Raw genomic sequence first — 16,230 nt, forward strand, 5'->3', positions numbered from 1 at the left:
CTTTAGCTTGTCATTAAACAATTACTCTATGCATGGTGTGAAAGGGAGGAAACTGTATGTCAACATGTATAATCCACCTAGAAGCTCCTGTAGAGTCTATATATATATATATATATATATATATATATATATATATATATATATATGTGTGTGTGTGTATATATCTAGCTTGCAAAGTGAAAGATAACTTTTAATTGCCTTTAGCTTTATTAAAGAAAAGAAAATAAAGTCCAAGAATAGGAACATTTCAAATTTGTATGGGGCAACAACAAAAAGAGAGAGAACAATGGGTGGAAAATGTCTTCAGATATTTGGTGAATAATGGAAGGGATTGATCAATAGTATCATAGGATAGATGAAAAAATGAGAGTGGCACACAGTGGCATAACTACCACTGTAGCAGCCATAGCGGCTGCTATGGGGCCCGTGGCATGAGGGGGGCCTGTGCCGCTTGCCGGCACGGGCCCATGGGCCACCCCCCAATGGCTGGAGGCTCCGCTAGCAGCCGCTATGGCTGCTACAGCGCGATGCCACTGAACACTACGGCAGAGCAGGGAGGTATCTCCCCGCTCTGCCATTAAAGGGGTTGTTCCTACAAAACACAGGTATCCCCTATCCACAGGATAGTCGATACATGTGTGATCCCTGGGAGCCCCAGCTATAAGGAGAACGGGGGAGCAAAAGTCCAACGAAGTTCTCCATGAGAAACCTCAGACTTCCGGGGCCTGTGTTGGAAGCTCCGTAGAAATTAATGGAACGCCGGTCGTGCTTGTGCGCATGCGTGACCAGCGCTCCTGTAATTTTTATTGAGCTGCCGGATGCAGACCACGGTAGTCTGAGGTTTCTCATGGAAAATGTCGGGGGACTTTCGGTCCCCCGTTCTCCTTATCGCTGGGTTTCCCAGCGATCACACATGTATCGATACATGTCTTTTGTGGGACAAACATAGGATACAGGGCGTTTTTTGGGGGGGTTGGGGCTGTATGGCATTATCTACAGGGGGGGCTGTATAGTGCTATATACAGGGGGCTGTATGGTGCTATATATAGGGGGATGTATGGTGCTATATACAGGGGGGCTGTATGGTGCTATATACAGGGGGCTGTATGATACTATATACAGGGGGCTGTATGGTGCTATATACAGGGGGGCTGTATGGTGCTATATACAGGGAGACGGTATGGCACTATATACAGGGAGGGGGCTGTATGGCGCTATCTACAGGGGGGCTCTATGGTGCTATATACAGGGAGGGGGCTGTATGGTGTTATATACAGGGAGGGGGCTGTATGGCGCTATCTACAAGGGGGCTGTATGATGCTATATACAGGGAGGGGGCTGTATGATGCTATCTACAGGGGGCTGTATGGCGCTATCAACAGGGGGGCTGTATGGCGCTTTATACAGGGAGGGGGCTGTATGGTGCTATCTACAGGGGGGCTGTATGGTGCTATATACTGGGGGCTGTGTATGGCGCAGGGGGGCTGTGTGGTGGAATTTACGGGGAGGCACTCTCTACAAGGTCACCCAATGTAACATTTTTTTATTTTTTTATATATGTGAACTTATGCCCCTGCAAGTTCAGCCTTGACAGCAGAATTCAAGATGCTGAAAGAAACCTCTAAGGTCCCCTTCACATACATCTGTCGATCTGTTTTATTTTCCCGCTAGCGTGGTGCAGAAACACCGGATGGAAACTGATGCAAGAACTGATCTCATACTTTTATATGAAAAAAGTTTTGGCTCTCGATGCATCAGTTGTAATGTCGGATGTCTCCCTGCTTCAGACAGTAAAGTTTCACATGCAGCATTTTATTCTCTGACTATGTATGCTAAACCAGTTCACAAAGACAGCATTTCCCCAAGAAGAACCTCATACCAGCTTTGAAGAGTGGGGTGAAAATGATATGGTTTGGGGCTGTTTTGCTGAATCTAGGTCTGGGATGCTCACCATTATAGAATCCACTATGAATTGTTCATTGTACCACAGGGTCCTTAAGGATAATATAAGACCAGATTGATGCTTAGGCAAAAGTGGACCTTACAACATGACAATGACCCTATACCAGTAATCTGTAACACACATGGCCGCAGACAGTCGGGATTACTCACCCCTGACGGCCGCAACCATGGATCAGTGAGCGCTGGCCCGCAACTCCTCCTCAGGAGACGCCAGCGCTCACTTCCGCTTCACTCTGCTGTGTCCCGTAGGGTGCGCGCGCACGCTCGTGCCTGGCCTTAAAGGGCCAGCCCGCGCACCTGAATTATATACTAAATTAGCACATGTTCACCCTGGACTATAAGAAGGGCCCTGCCCCTTACTTCATTGCCTGAACTTTGTTGTGTTACCTATGTTAGTCTTTGAAAATGGTCTGGCACTTGCAAATGAACGGGCACTATGAATATCTGGTGATGCACTTCGGCATGTGTACGGCATGTGTAATGCTCCCGCGGTCTTCCAAGAATTCGTCAATTACATCTTCCGGGATCTCAACTATGTTTGTGTTGTGGTCTATCTCGATGATATCTTAATTTTTTTCCCAGACCCGTTGACTCATCAGAGACATGTCCATCAAGTTCTGCTACGATTGAGGGAGAATCGCCTGTATGCCAAGCTGGAGAAGTGCATGTTTGAGAAGAGTTCTCTACCCTTCCTGGGCTACATAATCTACAAGGTCTCAAGATGGATATAATTATATACCAAATTATCCCATGATCATCCTGGACTATAAGAAGGGCCCTGCCCCCCTTCCTTCATTGCCTGAGAGATGTTGTGTTACCTATGTTAGTCTTTGCAAATGGTCCCTTAGTGTTTTCCAGTTCCCAGTGTTCCCATTCCTGCTGCCTGTATCCCGTATCCAATTCTACCTTGTTCCTGTGCCGTTAAGAGTTGGAGTCGTGTTGTGCTGTAAATTATGCCTTCCGTCTTACACCACGCCTGGTGTCTGCCTGCTGACAAGGTCCCATCCAAGCCTATCATCGATACTGTCTGAAGTTACCACAGGTACCCTTATCAGAACTATAGACTTTGACTATCCTGCTGGCCAGCTGCTATCCCGCTCGGCAGTGCGGCCCAGTGGGTCCACGCACCCATCGTGACATAATCATCTAACGTTCATCGAATATGTATAGGTGCTGCACCCATTTTCATGTGTCAACATATATAGAATCACAGGCATAACAACCAGGGTAGCAGGTAAAGCAGTTGCTTTGGGGCTCAGCAAATAAGGGGGCCCATCTCCACTCAGAAGTGAAGGGAGGTTCGTGATAACTGTGGGTGATCAGAAACCAGAGTGGGAAAACTGTGGGTGATCATAAACGAGAGTGGGAAAATTAATGTAGATCACTGCGAGACCAAGAAAAGGAGGACACAGGATAAAGAGTGGAGACCACATAATCATATGCCTTTCATGTCGTAATGGAGCAGGGTCTCATTCCACCAGGGCCCTAGCTACAGGCGGTGCTCAAAGGCTCCGCTGTCAATAAGACACAGTAATTATAAATGGCACATGGTAGGTGGGGGGACTGGTTACAGATTTTGTATTGGGGCCCAGGAGCTTCTGCACTTCCAGTTTTGCTATATAAAATGATGAAAATTATCAGTGATGACTACTGACTACTAGAGGACAACCTTACAAAATGTACACAAACATAAAATATAATGTACAAATTACATTACAACAATAAATGTGTTTCAGCTTTGATTCCTACCCAGTACAACAAGTAACTTTACTAAGGGCCCAAGCTAAAATTGCTGAATAGGGGCTCAGGTGGTTGGACTATGTTTCAGGCTCTGAGAGCTTTAACTTGTTAAAAGAATATGTCAGCTGTTCAGATGCAATTCTGATGGTGGCTTTGGCAAATTAAATTTTCAGAACAAAGTCAAAGTTGCCCGAGACCCCTAAGCAAAGTATTGGGTGGGGACTTTTCACTTTGTTTTGGAAGAAAGAATATGATAAATGTGTATTTTACCTCTTGCCATACACATTGAGTTATGATATCACTGACCTTCTATACTCAATCACAGTGCAAGGTTGGTACAAGTGTGGGTAGCAGAGAGTGGCCAGACCAAACCGAGGATAAACTCTTGGTGCTGCCTGTGGGCCTTGGCTAGTAATTTGAATAAAATAAAAATTATTAAAATGAAATAAAATATTATTACACTTTTTTCACTGTTAACTTTCAGTTGTTTGAAGTTTTTTTTAAATTGGGGGCTGATAGAGGTCCACACAGGACCACAGGTAGTGACGGGCAGTTGCCTATTTGCCCTCCCGATAATCCATTGGTGGTAATTTATTATGTTGCTATACAAAATTATGGACCTGCCTTCATTTTTGGGAGCACCACTATGTAAAGTAAGGCAAAAGACAAACTAAAGGCAGCGGGCAGCATTGGTCCCAGAGGGCATCACCACCTGATAAGTCCAAGTTAGATGTTGCTTCAACAAGCATGGCTCCCAGCATCGAAAAACCGAATGTAATCCTGAAGAACATAGAAGTTCCTTTGACTGGCAACTTGTCATGCTTAAGTTTGCTCGTACAGCTACTGCAGGGAATATAAGCATTGGCATTACACTTCCATAGCCGTAACGTCACTATGACTAGCTTTTGGTATGACCATTGTGCAGATGACCTGCACTACATGATATTTTATATTACTTACAACGTCAGCTGTCAATGGAGCCTAAGAAAAGACTGAAAATGACCAACTGATAGATTCACCTGATGAATTATCTGACTTCTAACACACACATATATATATATATATATATATATATATATATATATATATATATATATATATACAGTGAAGGAAATAAGTATTTGATCCCTTGCTGATTTTGTACGTTTGCCCACTGTCAAAGTCATGAACAGTCTAGAATTTTTAGGCTAGGTTAATTTTACCAGTGAGAGATAGATTATATTAAGAAAAAAGAAAATCACATAGTCAAAATGATATATATTTATTTGCATTGTGCACAGAGAAATAAGTATTTGATCCCCTACCAACCATTAAGAGTTCAGCCTCCTCCAGACCAGTTACACGCTCCAAATCAACTTGGTGCCTGCATTAAAGACAGCTGTCTTACCTGGTCACCTGTATAAAAGACTCCTGTCCACAGACTCAATTAATCAGTCTGACTCTAACCCCTACAACATGGGGTGGGCCAAAATTCCATCTAACATGTGTGCAAACCTCATCATCAACTACAAAACACGTCTGACTGGTGTGCTTGCCAACAAGGGTTTTGCCACCAAGTATTAAGTCTTGTTTGCCAAAGGGATCAAATACTTATTTCTCTGTGCACAATGCAAATAAATATATATAATTTTGACAATGTGATTTTCTGTTTTTTTTTTTTTATATAATCTATCTCTCACTGGTAAAATTAACCTAGCCTAAAAATTCTAGACTGTTCATGTCTTTGACAGTGGGCAAAGTTACAAAATCAGCAAGGGATCAAATACTTATTTCCTTCACTGTATATGAATGGGGCAGATGGGATAGATTTCCTCAGTAATAGATGCTGATTGTTTGTTGGCATGGCTCACATATACCAGTGAGATGATCACAGCTTACACATGATTGACAATGACGATCAACATTTTATTATATTTCATAGCATTGCACATTGTATTATAAAGCTAAGGCTATGCTCCCATGAGATCCATTTTTCCAATTAGGTTTTGGTTGGAATTCAGCATACAATATAAACATATTATCCTCCCTCTGAATTGGTGACTTATTCCTTAACCCTTTAAGGACACGGCCAATTTTGGCCTTGAGGAAAGAACAATTTTTTGTTTGTTTTTTTTCTCTTTCATTCTGGCGCTCATAACTTTTTTATTTTTGTTTGACGTAGCTGTATGAGACTTTGTTTTTTGCTGACTGATTTTGTACTTTATGTAGGTGCCATTTTCTGGTACATTTAAATTATAATTTAATTTGTCAAAATGTTTATTTTGCAAGGATGCTGAAGAAAAGCAGTTCAGCTGGAGTTTTTTTATTTTTTTTTACAAAATATACCGAACATCATCTTTGATCATGGCATTTAAGGGGTTAACAACAGAGATTAAAATATTTCTCAGATCGCCGCTGTTCACGGGATGTGAACAGAGCCTAGGAAAAACTTGGCAAACATTTAGAGCTCCATGACGCTGGCCTACGGTCTTATGTACACAACCAGATTCAGTTTTGGACTGGGGTCCCTTGGGCCGACAAAAGGGAATGATTCTGAGGGCCCACCCACCATCTCTAAAGATGATGTGCACATCCATGTTGTTATCACTGTACACACAGGACATATTGTCAATAAGATCTAATAGGTTATTTGTGAATCACCCATAAGAAATAGACCATAGTGGCGAGTGCTTGGCTCCCAAGTCAGCTCCACATGGGGTTGTCTTCCGCTGGAGCTTTTGGGACCCATAATTGGGTAAGAGCCTGCGCCCACCGAAGGATCCTCTGGTACTCTGGTGGGTTAGTCCGACCCTGGCCATATTACTGATCCATTTTGTACTGTAATACGGTGCAACGTGCCTACTATGGATATGTACCGTACCTCCATGTGCCCCCAATTATATATGTAAAGGGTCAGCTTCACACTAGTCACTGAGCTCTCACATTAAGCTGACACTTATTGTTCTGACTTGCTAGAAAATCCTTTGACAGGCTGTAATTCATATCACAAGCACTGGGTAGCCACATATAGCAGAAACAATTCCTGACGGAGTATCGCTAAATCATGTTGTTTCTTTTCAAAGCTGGTGATCTCGCGCTATTCATCTCGAGATATGTTGAGTCAAGAGGAAAGGTAAGGAAGGACACATCTGTGAATAATGGTAACAGCTGACCTCCACCCCTTCCTGCACAGTGACCTCTGCACATGTCACAGAGCATGCCCACAACACTCTCCCATAGATGTCAATAGGACGCTTTCTGACTGAGCTTTCATTTGTCCATATGACTTCTGTAAAGCAAATCTCTTAACTGATGTTCACAGTTCAGAGCAGCAGCTTAGGCAAGATGATTGCCCCCCATAATCTCATAAAAAATACATAGTTAAAAAAAAATTACAATCAGCAAATTTTTACAAAATTTACCCAGAGTTATATAAAGGAAGATGAATAAAGAGTGAAAATGTTACAGAAACATTAAATAACTACATATTAATAATTAAACTGCCCTCTCAGGCAACTAGACAACCCCTTGTCTTGTTCGTATGAAGCTGATCACCAAGAGCAGGGGCGAGACGGCTGATCTGTTTTGTAGGGAAACAGCAGATACATAAAGGGCATGTACAATGGTGGCCCTATTACAGATTTGCACTGGAGCTCAGGAGTTTCAAGTAGCGGTGACTGTGGGTCCAGCTTCTCTTACTGTGGGTGCACATACAGATAAATGTAGTATTACACAGCACCCAATCTAAGGAATGTGAAACCCTTCAAGTCGAAAATGGTGAGTCTGCAAATTTTTGCTCTCCTCTATGATGGCCTAAAGGGACAACCCTTTTAAATGAATATTTTGCCCCCTGATATATTCAAGACACCTTTCTGCAGGGCTTCAGGATCTAGGATTTCTATGTAAAATGCTTGTTTTGTTAACCATAAAGATGGACTACCCCCATCAACATACACTTTTAATTTTTTTTAGTTCCCGTCTAAGAGCCCGCTTTACATCTCTATTTTTCAAACTGTAAATTAATGGGTTAAGCATAGGCACAGCAGCGGTGTTAAACAATGAAAAAAGTTTATTAGAGTCCAAGTTATTCTTCTTTCCAGGCTTCAGGTACTGACAGAGAAGAACCATGTAGAGAAGGATGACCACTGTTAGGTGTGAGGAGCACGAGTGGAAGGCTTTACGTCTACCTATAGTAGAAGGTATTCTCATTATGGTGGCAATAATGAAAATGTAAGGCGTAAAAGTCAAAGGAAAAGAGAAGAATAAATGAAAAAGTACACTCGAAAGAATCAAATAATCCAAAAGTGATGTGTCGCTACAGGTGATATATTTCAAAGGCAAAATATCACAGAAGAAGTGGTTGATTTTAATTGACTCATAGCAGGAAAACTTGATTATGATGATGGTGTGAGGTAGACTTTGAAGAAATGCTGAGACCCAGCAGACTAAAGCCAAGATACCGCATACCTTATAATTCATGATCATGTTATATTTCAATGGCTTGCATATGGCAACATATCTATCATAACTCATGGCCGACAATATAAGGAGCTCAAGTCCTATTAATGATGCCCAGATGTACATCTGTAGTATACAGCCACCATACAATACTATTTTGCTTCCAGACATGAAGCCGGTAAAGGACATATATAAGGTGATTGTAGAAGAAGACATGTCTAAGATGGACAAATTGGCCAAGAAGAAGTACATGGGTGTGTGAAGGCGACAATCCTGACAGACCAGTAGAAGAATGATCATGTTGCCACCAAGGGTGATGAGATAGATGAGAAGAGCCAGAAGGAAGATTGGAAGCTGTAGTTCTGGAACATCGGAAACTCCCACAATGATAAAATAAGTGACATTAACAATGTTTATTGGATTCATAATGAAAATTTATAGGGCAACATGATGGTTTATTATATAACTTTTTTAGTTATAGAAACCTTGGAGAACTCAGATATGCTGCGAAGACTTGGAAAACAGAGAAATTCAATGCTAGTGATGCTAGACCCAGTAGCAAATGGAAATGAAATGTGCTGCAGACAAACGACAATAGACATTTTATTCATTATTTATCCCCCACCCACTTTATGGTGCCGGGTTTTGGCAGACGGGATAGAAGAGTCTGGTGTTTGTTTCCTCCTCCACACACTTTCCATGACCATGTGTCTACTCTTCACCCCCTTGTTTGCTAACAATGCAGTTCATCTGGAGAAGGGTTCAGCACAGATTCTCCCATCCATTAAAAAGGGGATAGAACAAACCTGGGCTGGACCCCCTCTCCCCAAAGTCCTCATAGTAGCTACATGGGTTGCCTCTATGGCATGTTCGTTCATGGCTCCAATGTAGCTAAACTAGGAAATGAGGCAACTTTCCAAATAGTCCTGTGCATACAGTACTGTTTTATGTTTACAGCTGCTATGCAGAATATTGTGTCTCCTTGGTTACAGACTACAGTCAAAAACTGTGTGTGTAGTCTGACCCTGTAGTCATGGGTTGTGTAATTTAGACAACATGATGAACAATGAAATGGGATAACATTTAAAGGAATTGTCCCTTACTTTAGTGAATGAGAAAAATCCTAGGACATGTTTTAAGTATCACCTCTTTGGTTTCCCATCCCACACAAGCATTCTGTGCCTCATACTATTATATATTCATGTACATATAGAAAGTATACATACAGACCTTGCTATGTACATGCATCATACTGTAGGATCCTTCATATCTTGTATTCTACAACATGTTACTTTATATCCGTGCCTGACAAGCCCAGAAAATATCCTCAGAGATTTCCAAACCTCACTAGGCCTAATAGACTTACTAATAATATCCTCATTAAGGCTACATGAAGACAACAAATACATGTGATAGTAACTTAGAAAGTTTTTTGTTTTTTTTAAATTCTGCGTAAATCAGGGTTTCCAGTATAAGTTTATTATAAGTATTAATTCAATGTCACAAACCTGGATTTAGGTGTAGGATCACTTTAAAAGTGACTAAATAAAAAGATGGTAAATCTAGATTATTTGTCACCTAAAAGGTCCAAAGCATGGTGGATTATTGTACTGTATTGTAATTTGTATATTACTGTATTGTACTTTTTATTCTTTACCCAGTTTGCTTGCCTCCCAGATTATCTTTTGCTGGTAATAGCTGAAATAAAAGTGGATCGCCCTCTCATTATCCCATATAAGAGGGGTTAGTAAGTAGTTTAAGAGTTTTTTTTAGTATAAACGAGCCTTACCATATTACAAGTCCTGAGGATGAGCTAACTTTGTAGGATTCCTTGAGCCCATCAGAGGAGATGATTCTGGAGGCCCATCCTCCACCCATACTGAACATGTGCACGTCTACTGTTAATTGCATCATAAATAAAGATGAGCGAATCGATTCTTCAAGAAATTAATGTGGTCATAATTTTCCAAAAGTTTCAGATTCTGGGAATTTCAAAACTTTTAGGATTTATGGAGCACAAATCGTGGCAAAATGGTGACTGTCGGTGAGCGTTGGCTGTTATTTTACAGATTAGAGAAAGGTTCACTTGACCTCAGGAGGGCTTCCCCATAATGGACTGAAGCAATCTTCCCAAATTGCATTGCGATTATCCCTCCATCTTCCCATGTATGTTGCTGTCTCATTGACATTACTAATGCTGGCTTAGTGCTGAAGAGCTTGAAAGGGTTTGGATACAGGCCTAGAAGACCTCAAAATATCAGACATAAGTTTTCAGGGCAATCGGGGCACTTACAATTTGAGACTAATTTATTTGGACTGAATCGAATCAGCCGGCCAATTTGACAGAATTGAATCTAAAACAAATTTTGGGAAATTCACTCATCTCTAATGATTTACTTTGTTATGATCATTGTATACAGACATCTCATTAATTAGATCTAATAGGTTATTTGTGAATCATCCCATAAGAAATAGACCCTAGTGGCAAGTGATTGGCTCTACACGTGGTTGTCTCCTGCTAAAACTTTGGGGACCTGTTGAATTACAGGTGCATTATGATATAAGAGCTTGGCCCACCGGAGGATGGGCCAATCCTATCCATCCATCTCTGGCTGGGGAAAGGGTGCCAGTGAGCCTCATTACTCCAATGCCCACTGAAATCAATGTGCTGTCCGAAAAATACATGGACAAGATGGGTTCTCTAGAGGGAGAGCTGATCTTTGCAGTGGCTCTCCGCTCTGGTTGATAAAGGGGAATCCAAAACAGTGGAACCAAACCTGTGCCAGTTGGCACCTTAAAGTTAAAGGGGTTTTCCAGCCACTAAAATTGATGGACTATCTTCATGATAGGCCATCGATAGCTGATGAGTCGGGGTCCGACTTTCGGGACACCCGCCGATCAGCTGTTTTGAAGGGGCCGCAGCACTCGTACAAGTGCTGCTTCCGCTTCATTTCTTATTGCTCACTGTGAGTCGTTGACATGCATTTAGCGGCGATTCACCGGTATTGCATCGTTCCCGTATTCACTTCAATGGCAGAAGGTTGTAATACTGTGAATCGTCCCTACTGCTGTGTCGGCGATTCACAATGTGAGCACATTTTGGCGTAGTCGGCAGGATATAGACAATTACATACAAATATGGTGGCAAACCCATGCTTATCTGCAATGTTATTCCCTATGATGGCAGGTACAGGCAGTGTGCCTAAATACAATGGCACTAATATGCCAGTGACAGAGCGGGCAGAGATACTAAAATGTGCAGCTCGCTTACATGGGGTCCCAAAGGCTAATGAAGTGGATCCGGCAATATTACTTCTGGAAGGAGAGGCTAGGACAGCAGTGCTGCTACCTCCTGAAACAATCCGAAAAAGTTTGTCTGAGGTTGTGGAATATTTAGACTGTTTGTATGGAGACACCTCATCTCCCCCCTCAATGAGGGGGTGTCAACAAGAAGGGGAAACATTGCTTCAATTTGTACTGGCACTGCAGGAGTTATTGCAGACTTGGGCCTGTTGATAGACTTCTGTGTGACCAATTTTTATGTTGGGACTGAAGTGCATTCCCTTAAAACAGTTTTTGAGAAGAGCAAAGTTCTGCCCAGATTTAACTTTTCCAAAGTTACTCACATAGGCAAATAAGTACCACAAAGAGTGGTTTCAGACTGAATGTGAGGTGCAGGAGGGAACCAAAGAAGCACCCAAAACTGTCTAACAAGTGCTCAAGTGCAGAAAAGACAGGAATGTAGTGAAAAGTTAACGCGGCAATTCCGTTACGTGTGGACAATCCCTAGCAGTGCATTTTTTATAATTTTTTATGCACATTTTTTTACATTTTGATGCGGAAATAGGTGCCGCAGAAAAATAAGTGCAGAAAATTCGCACATAATACGCATCGTGTGCATTTGGCCTGACAGGGCCTAATATAAGACACCAGTATTATAAATGGCAGTGGTAGGTGGGGACCCTGTTAGAGATTTTGCATTGAGGAATAGGAACTCTGTCTATGATGTCATAAGTTGCACAAAATGAGGGCTATTGTATACTTCAAGTGCATAGGGAGCAGCTTAAATATGGAAATTACGGAAAGCGCTTAATTGGTGGATGGTGCCAGTACTCCAACCAGCTTATACAGTGAGGTTCAAGTACTGTTGGACTAGGTATGTGGGCAGCGCCAATTCTAGTGTCAGCAGCATAATAGTAGTGGGGGTTCAGAGATCATCAACCAGGAGACATTGTGCTATTTTTTGGCATATATTTTATATGTAGTTAGTACGTATTTAGTGAATGCGTGTATACAGTATTTGTGTGTCTGTGCACGTATGTAGTGTGTTTGCTTTAACCCCTTCCCGACCACCCACTGTCTTTTGACGGCAGGCAGTGCAGGTCCCTAGTCTACAGCGACGTCTTTTGGCGTCGCTGTAGAAAAGGCTGATGAGCTCTCCTGAACTCAGAGCAGCCTGCTGAATACTGCAGGGGTCGGAAAAAGCTCCGACCACAGCTGTTTAACCCTTAGATCACCGCAGCATGATCAAACCTGGTGATGAAATCAGAGACTGGGAAACCCTCTGCAGTCAGCCCTGGGGACCTAGAAAGGACCCCAGGACTGTCTGTTCTGTATGCCTGCTGTTAGGGCACACTATGTCATAGTAACCCAGCATAATGTATTAGTATACTAGAGTATTACATTATAAGTAAAAAAATAAAGTGGTGAACAAAGTTATCCCTTCATGGGTTTAAAAAAAATATATAATGAAAAAATAAATAAACAAAAAGGTCCAAATAAAGTCATTATTTAGTACATACAGTACATAAAAAAAACCTACACATATTAGATATCTACATGACCGTAATAACCTGAAGAATTAATTTAACAGGTTATTTAGTGTGAAAAATAAACAAAAAAACAATGCTGAAAATCGCTTTTTCTTATAGTCACGCCGCAAAAATAAATTATATAACTTACGCAGGAGATTTTTTCTACCCCCCACCCCCCCCCCAAACTGTGCAGAAACAAAAACAAAATTTCTCCCGCATAAAACAAGACCTCATACAGCCACATCAATGAAAAAATAAAAAAGTTACGGCTGCTGGAAGGCAGGGAGACAAAAACAACAAAATTTAGCCGGTCATTAAAGAGGCTCTGTCACCAGATTTTGCAACCCCTATCTGCTATTGCAGCAGATCGGCGCTGCAATGTAGATTACAGTAACGTTTTTATTTTTAAAAAACGAGCATTTTTGGCCAAGTTATGACCATTTTTGTATTTATGCAAATGAGGCTTGCAAAAGTCCAACTGGGCGTGTTTACAGTAAAAGTCCAACTGGGCGTGTATTATGTGTGTTACATCGGGGCGTGTTTACTTCTTTTACTAGCTGGGCGTTCTGACGAGAAGTATCATCCACTTCTCTTCAGAACGCCCAGCTTCTGGCAGTCCAGACACAGCCGTGTTCTCGAGAGATCACGCTGTGATGTCACTCACAGGTCCTGCATCGTGTCGGACGAGCGAGGACACATCGGCACCAGAGGCTACAGTTGATTCTGCAGCAGCATTGGCGTTTCCAGGTAAATCGATGTAGCTACTTACCTGCAAACGCTGATGCTGCTGCAGAATCAACTGTAGCCTCTGGTGCCGGTGTGGCCGACACGATGCAGGACCTCGGGCAGGAAGTGAGTGATGTCACAGCGTGATCTCTCGAGAACACGCTGTGTCTGCACTGCCAGAAGCTGGGCGTTCTGAAGAGAAGTGAATGATACTTCTCGTCATAACGCCCAGCTAGTAAAAGAAGTAAAAACGCCCCGATGTAACACACATAATACACGCCCAGTTGGACTTTTACTGTAAACACGCCCAGTTGGACGTTTGCAAGCCTCATTTGCATAAATACAAAAATGGTCATAACTTGGCCAAAAATGCTCGTTTTTTAAAAATAAAAACGTTACTGTAATCTACATTGCAGCTCCGATCTGCTGCAATAGCAGATAGGGGTTGCAAAATCTGGTGACAGAGCCTCTTTAAGGCCTTTTCATTAAGAGGTTAAATACATGTATGAAATTAGTGTGCATATACATTTAATTGACTGTAATGGGAAGCGGCCGACGGAACCCTTTGACTTTAATGAGTTCCATCAGTATTCTGTCAGAGTGTCCATGATTTTACTGGAAACAGTAGCCAACAAGGGATCCATGCCAACCATGAATATTTGAACTCGGTTTGGATCCAGTAAGCACATCTTTTTGATTTTCTCGAAAAGATGGCTGAGATCCCAAACCCAGAAGTTTCCTTTATACTGTCACCTTTACCCCCTCCCCCCACAACCTACTACCAGTTCGTAATGCAACCTCAAATATATTCACTTCTGCTTCTCTAATTCTAATTTCTTTCTTTAGATCGTTCATGTAACACATTTATAAACCCTTCACCACACGGTCTTCATGTTGTTTGTGTGACTCATGTCTCAGTTTCTCTTATCTGCTAGTTCACGTGCTACAACATTTCTCCAAAAATAAATAAGTCGTTAAGAGGGCATGAAAAGGTGTTTCTATATAACAAGTAAGGGCCTGTTGACATCTGCGTTGGAGGCTTCCTCAGTGTGAAAGTGGTTAAAATGTGTTTGATTCCATTTTTGTAAGTATGGCCATGTGACTCCATCTTGGATGAGATCCATTTTATATTTTAAAGAATCCATTTTATGTTTAAGAAGTCATTGTTCCTTTAAGAAAAGTAGATTTATGCTGACATTGTATGAAACTCTCTGGTTCTTATCTGAGTACAATATATAATGGCCTTGTAATTAAGAAGGCTCTTTCATTGCAAGTGAAACAAAGAAAGATAACATTGTATTCTTGCCTGGGAAATGGTGCAGGTGTTAAGCCTGACATAAGCATCTCATGAAAATTATGGTATTACATTTAAAAAGCGATTCTTGTCTGTAATTGGATAACCTCAAGCCTATTCCCCTTTTGAAAGATATTATTGTAATTGTTTTTGGCAATAAACCATAGGGGAGTATTTTTGAGCATACAAGCAGTGTATGTGTCTCTTACTTCACTCCGATATATCGATATAACTAATGGATTTGGATCTGAATACGTTTCCTGAGTGAGTGTTGGTTGATACACTAGTCTAAAACTTCAGTCTAATAAATTTTGGCCATGGCTACGTCAACACTAAGGGTCCTCCGTCAAAGATACGGCCAAAAAAACTGGAAACAATAGCGCAGCATACATTGTTTCTAGTAAAACCAAGGAAACCCTGATGGAAAGCAGACGAAACCCATTAAAGTCAACAAGCCCTGTTGGGTGCTGGTGGTGTCTGTCATGCAATGGAATCGGCACTACCGTTTTTTTTTTTGTTTTTCTGCTCCTCTGATGGAGCAGAACAACGGAAAGACCAATACAGGTGTGAACCTGCCCTTACAGTTCCTTTTAACCCTGAATGCACCTACAAATTGACAGCCTCCACTTAACACTTCCCAATCCTCCTTTTAAAAGCTTTCTTTACATATCCCCTACACAGACATGGAATTAAAGAAAGTAAACAGTTATGGCTGTCTGCAGACGCCACTAGAGGCAGCTAAGGAGCTATACTGCATACTGTGTATACATTGAACTCAATAATAAAACAGTATGCAGTAAGCTCCTAAGCTCCCCCTAATGGTGGCTGAAGGGAGCCAGAGTCAAATCATTTAAAAACGGAGCTTCAACCACTATACAAATATATTAATAAATAAATAAGTACAGCATGTTGGACCGATATAAACATGGTGATTAAAGACGAACTTAAATGAATTTATCACAGGGACTATTGCTATATTACATTTAAAAAAAGACCCTAAACCAAAACTAGACGCTGCATATTGAAAGATCAATGTTGTGTATAGCAATGTGATAAGGCCTTATTTACAACGAGTGTGTACGATTTGCATCCACAAAAAAAATACTGTTTTATTGTAGAGATTACGCTTTGTACACACAAGTCTTCTAATTGTGAATCCTAAGGCGGGATTCACACGACCGGGTCGTTCCCGAGCCCGAGTGTCGGCCGGTAAAATCGGCCATTTTGCCCGGCCGGTTTGCATAAAGTTATGCATCC

At 41.6% G+C, this 16,230-nt stretch overlaps 1 protein-coding gene across 1 annotated transcript; it reads right to left on the bottom strand.

Moving 5' to 3' along the window:
- Nucleotides 1-7,626: 7,626 nt before the first annotated feature.
- On the bottom strand, nt 7,627-8,565 carry LOC142660039 (olfactory receptor 5B12-like). Its single transcript, XM_075836690.1, has one exon. It carries the CDS (start codon nt 8,563-8,565, stop codon nt 7,627-7,629), a length of 939 nt encoding a protein of 312 aa, XP_075692805.1.
- Nucleotides 8,566-16,230: the final 7,665 nt, after the last annotated feature.

This window comes from Rhinoderma darwinii, chromosome 8 (genome assembly GCF_050947455.1).
Source record: "Rhinoderma darwinii isolate aRhiDar2 chromosome 8, aRhiDar2.hap1, whole genome shotgun sequence".
NCBI lineage: Eukaryota > Metazoa > Chordata > Amphibia > Anura > Rhinodermatidae > Rhinoderma > Rhinoderma darwinii.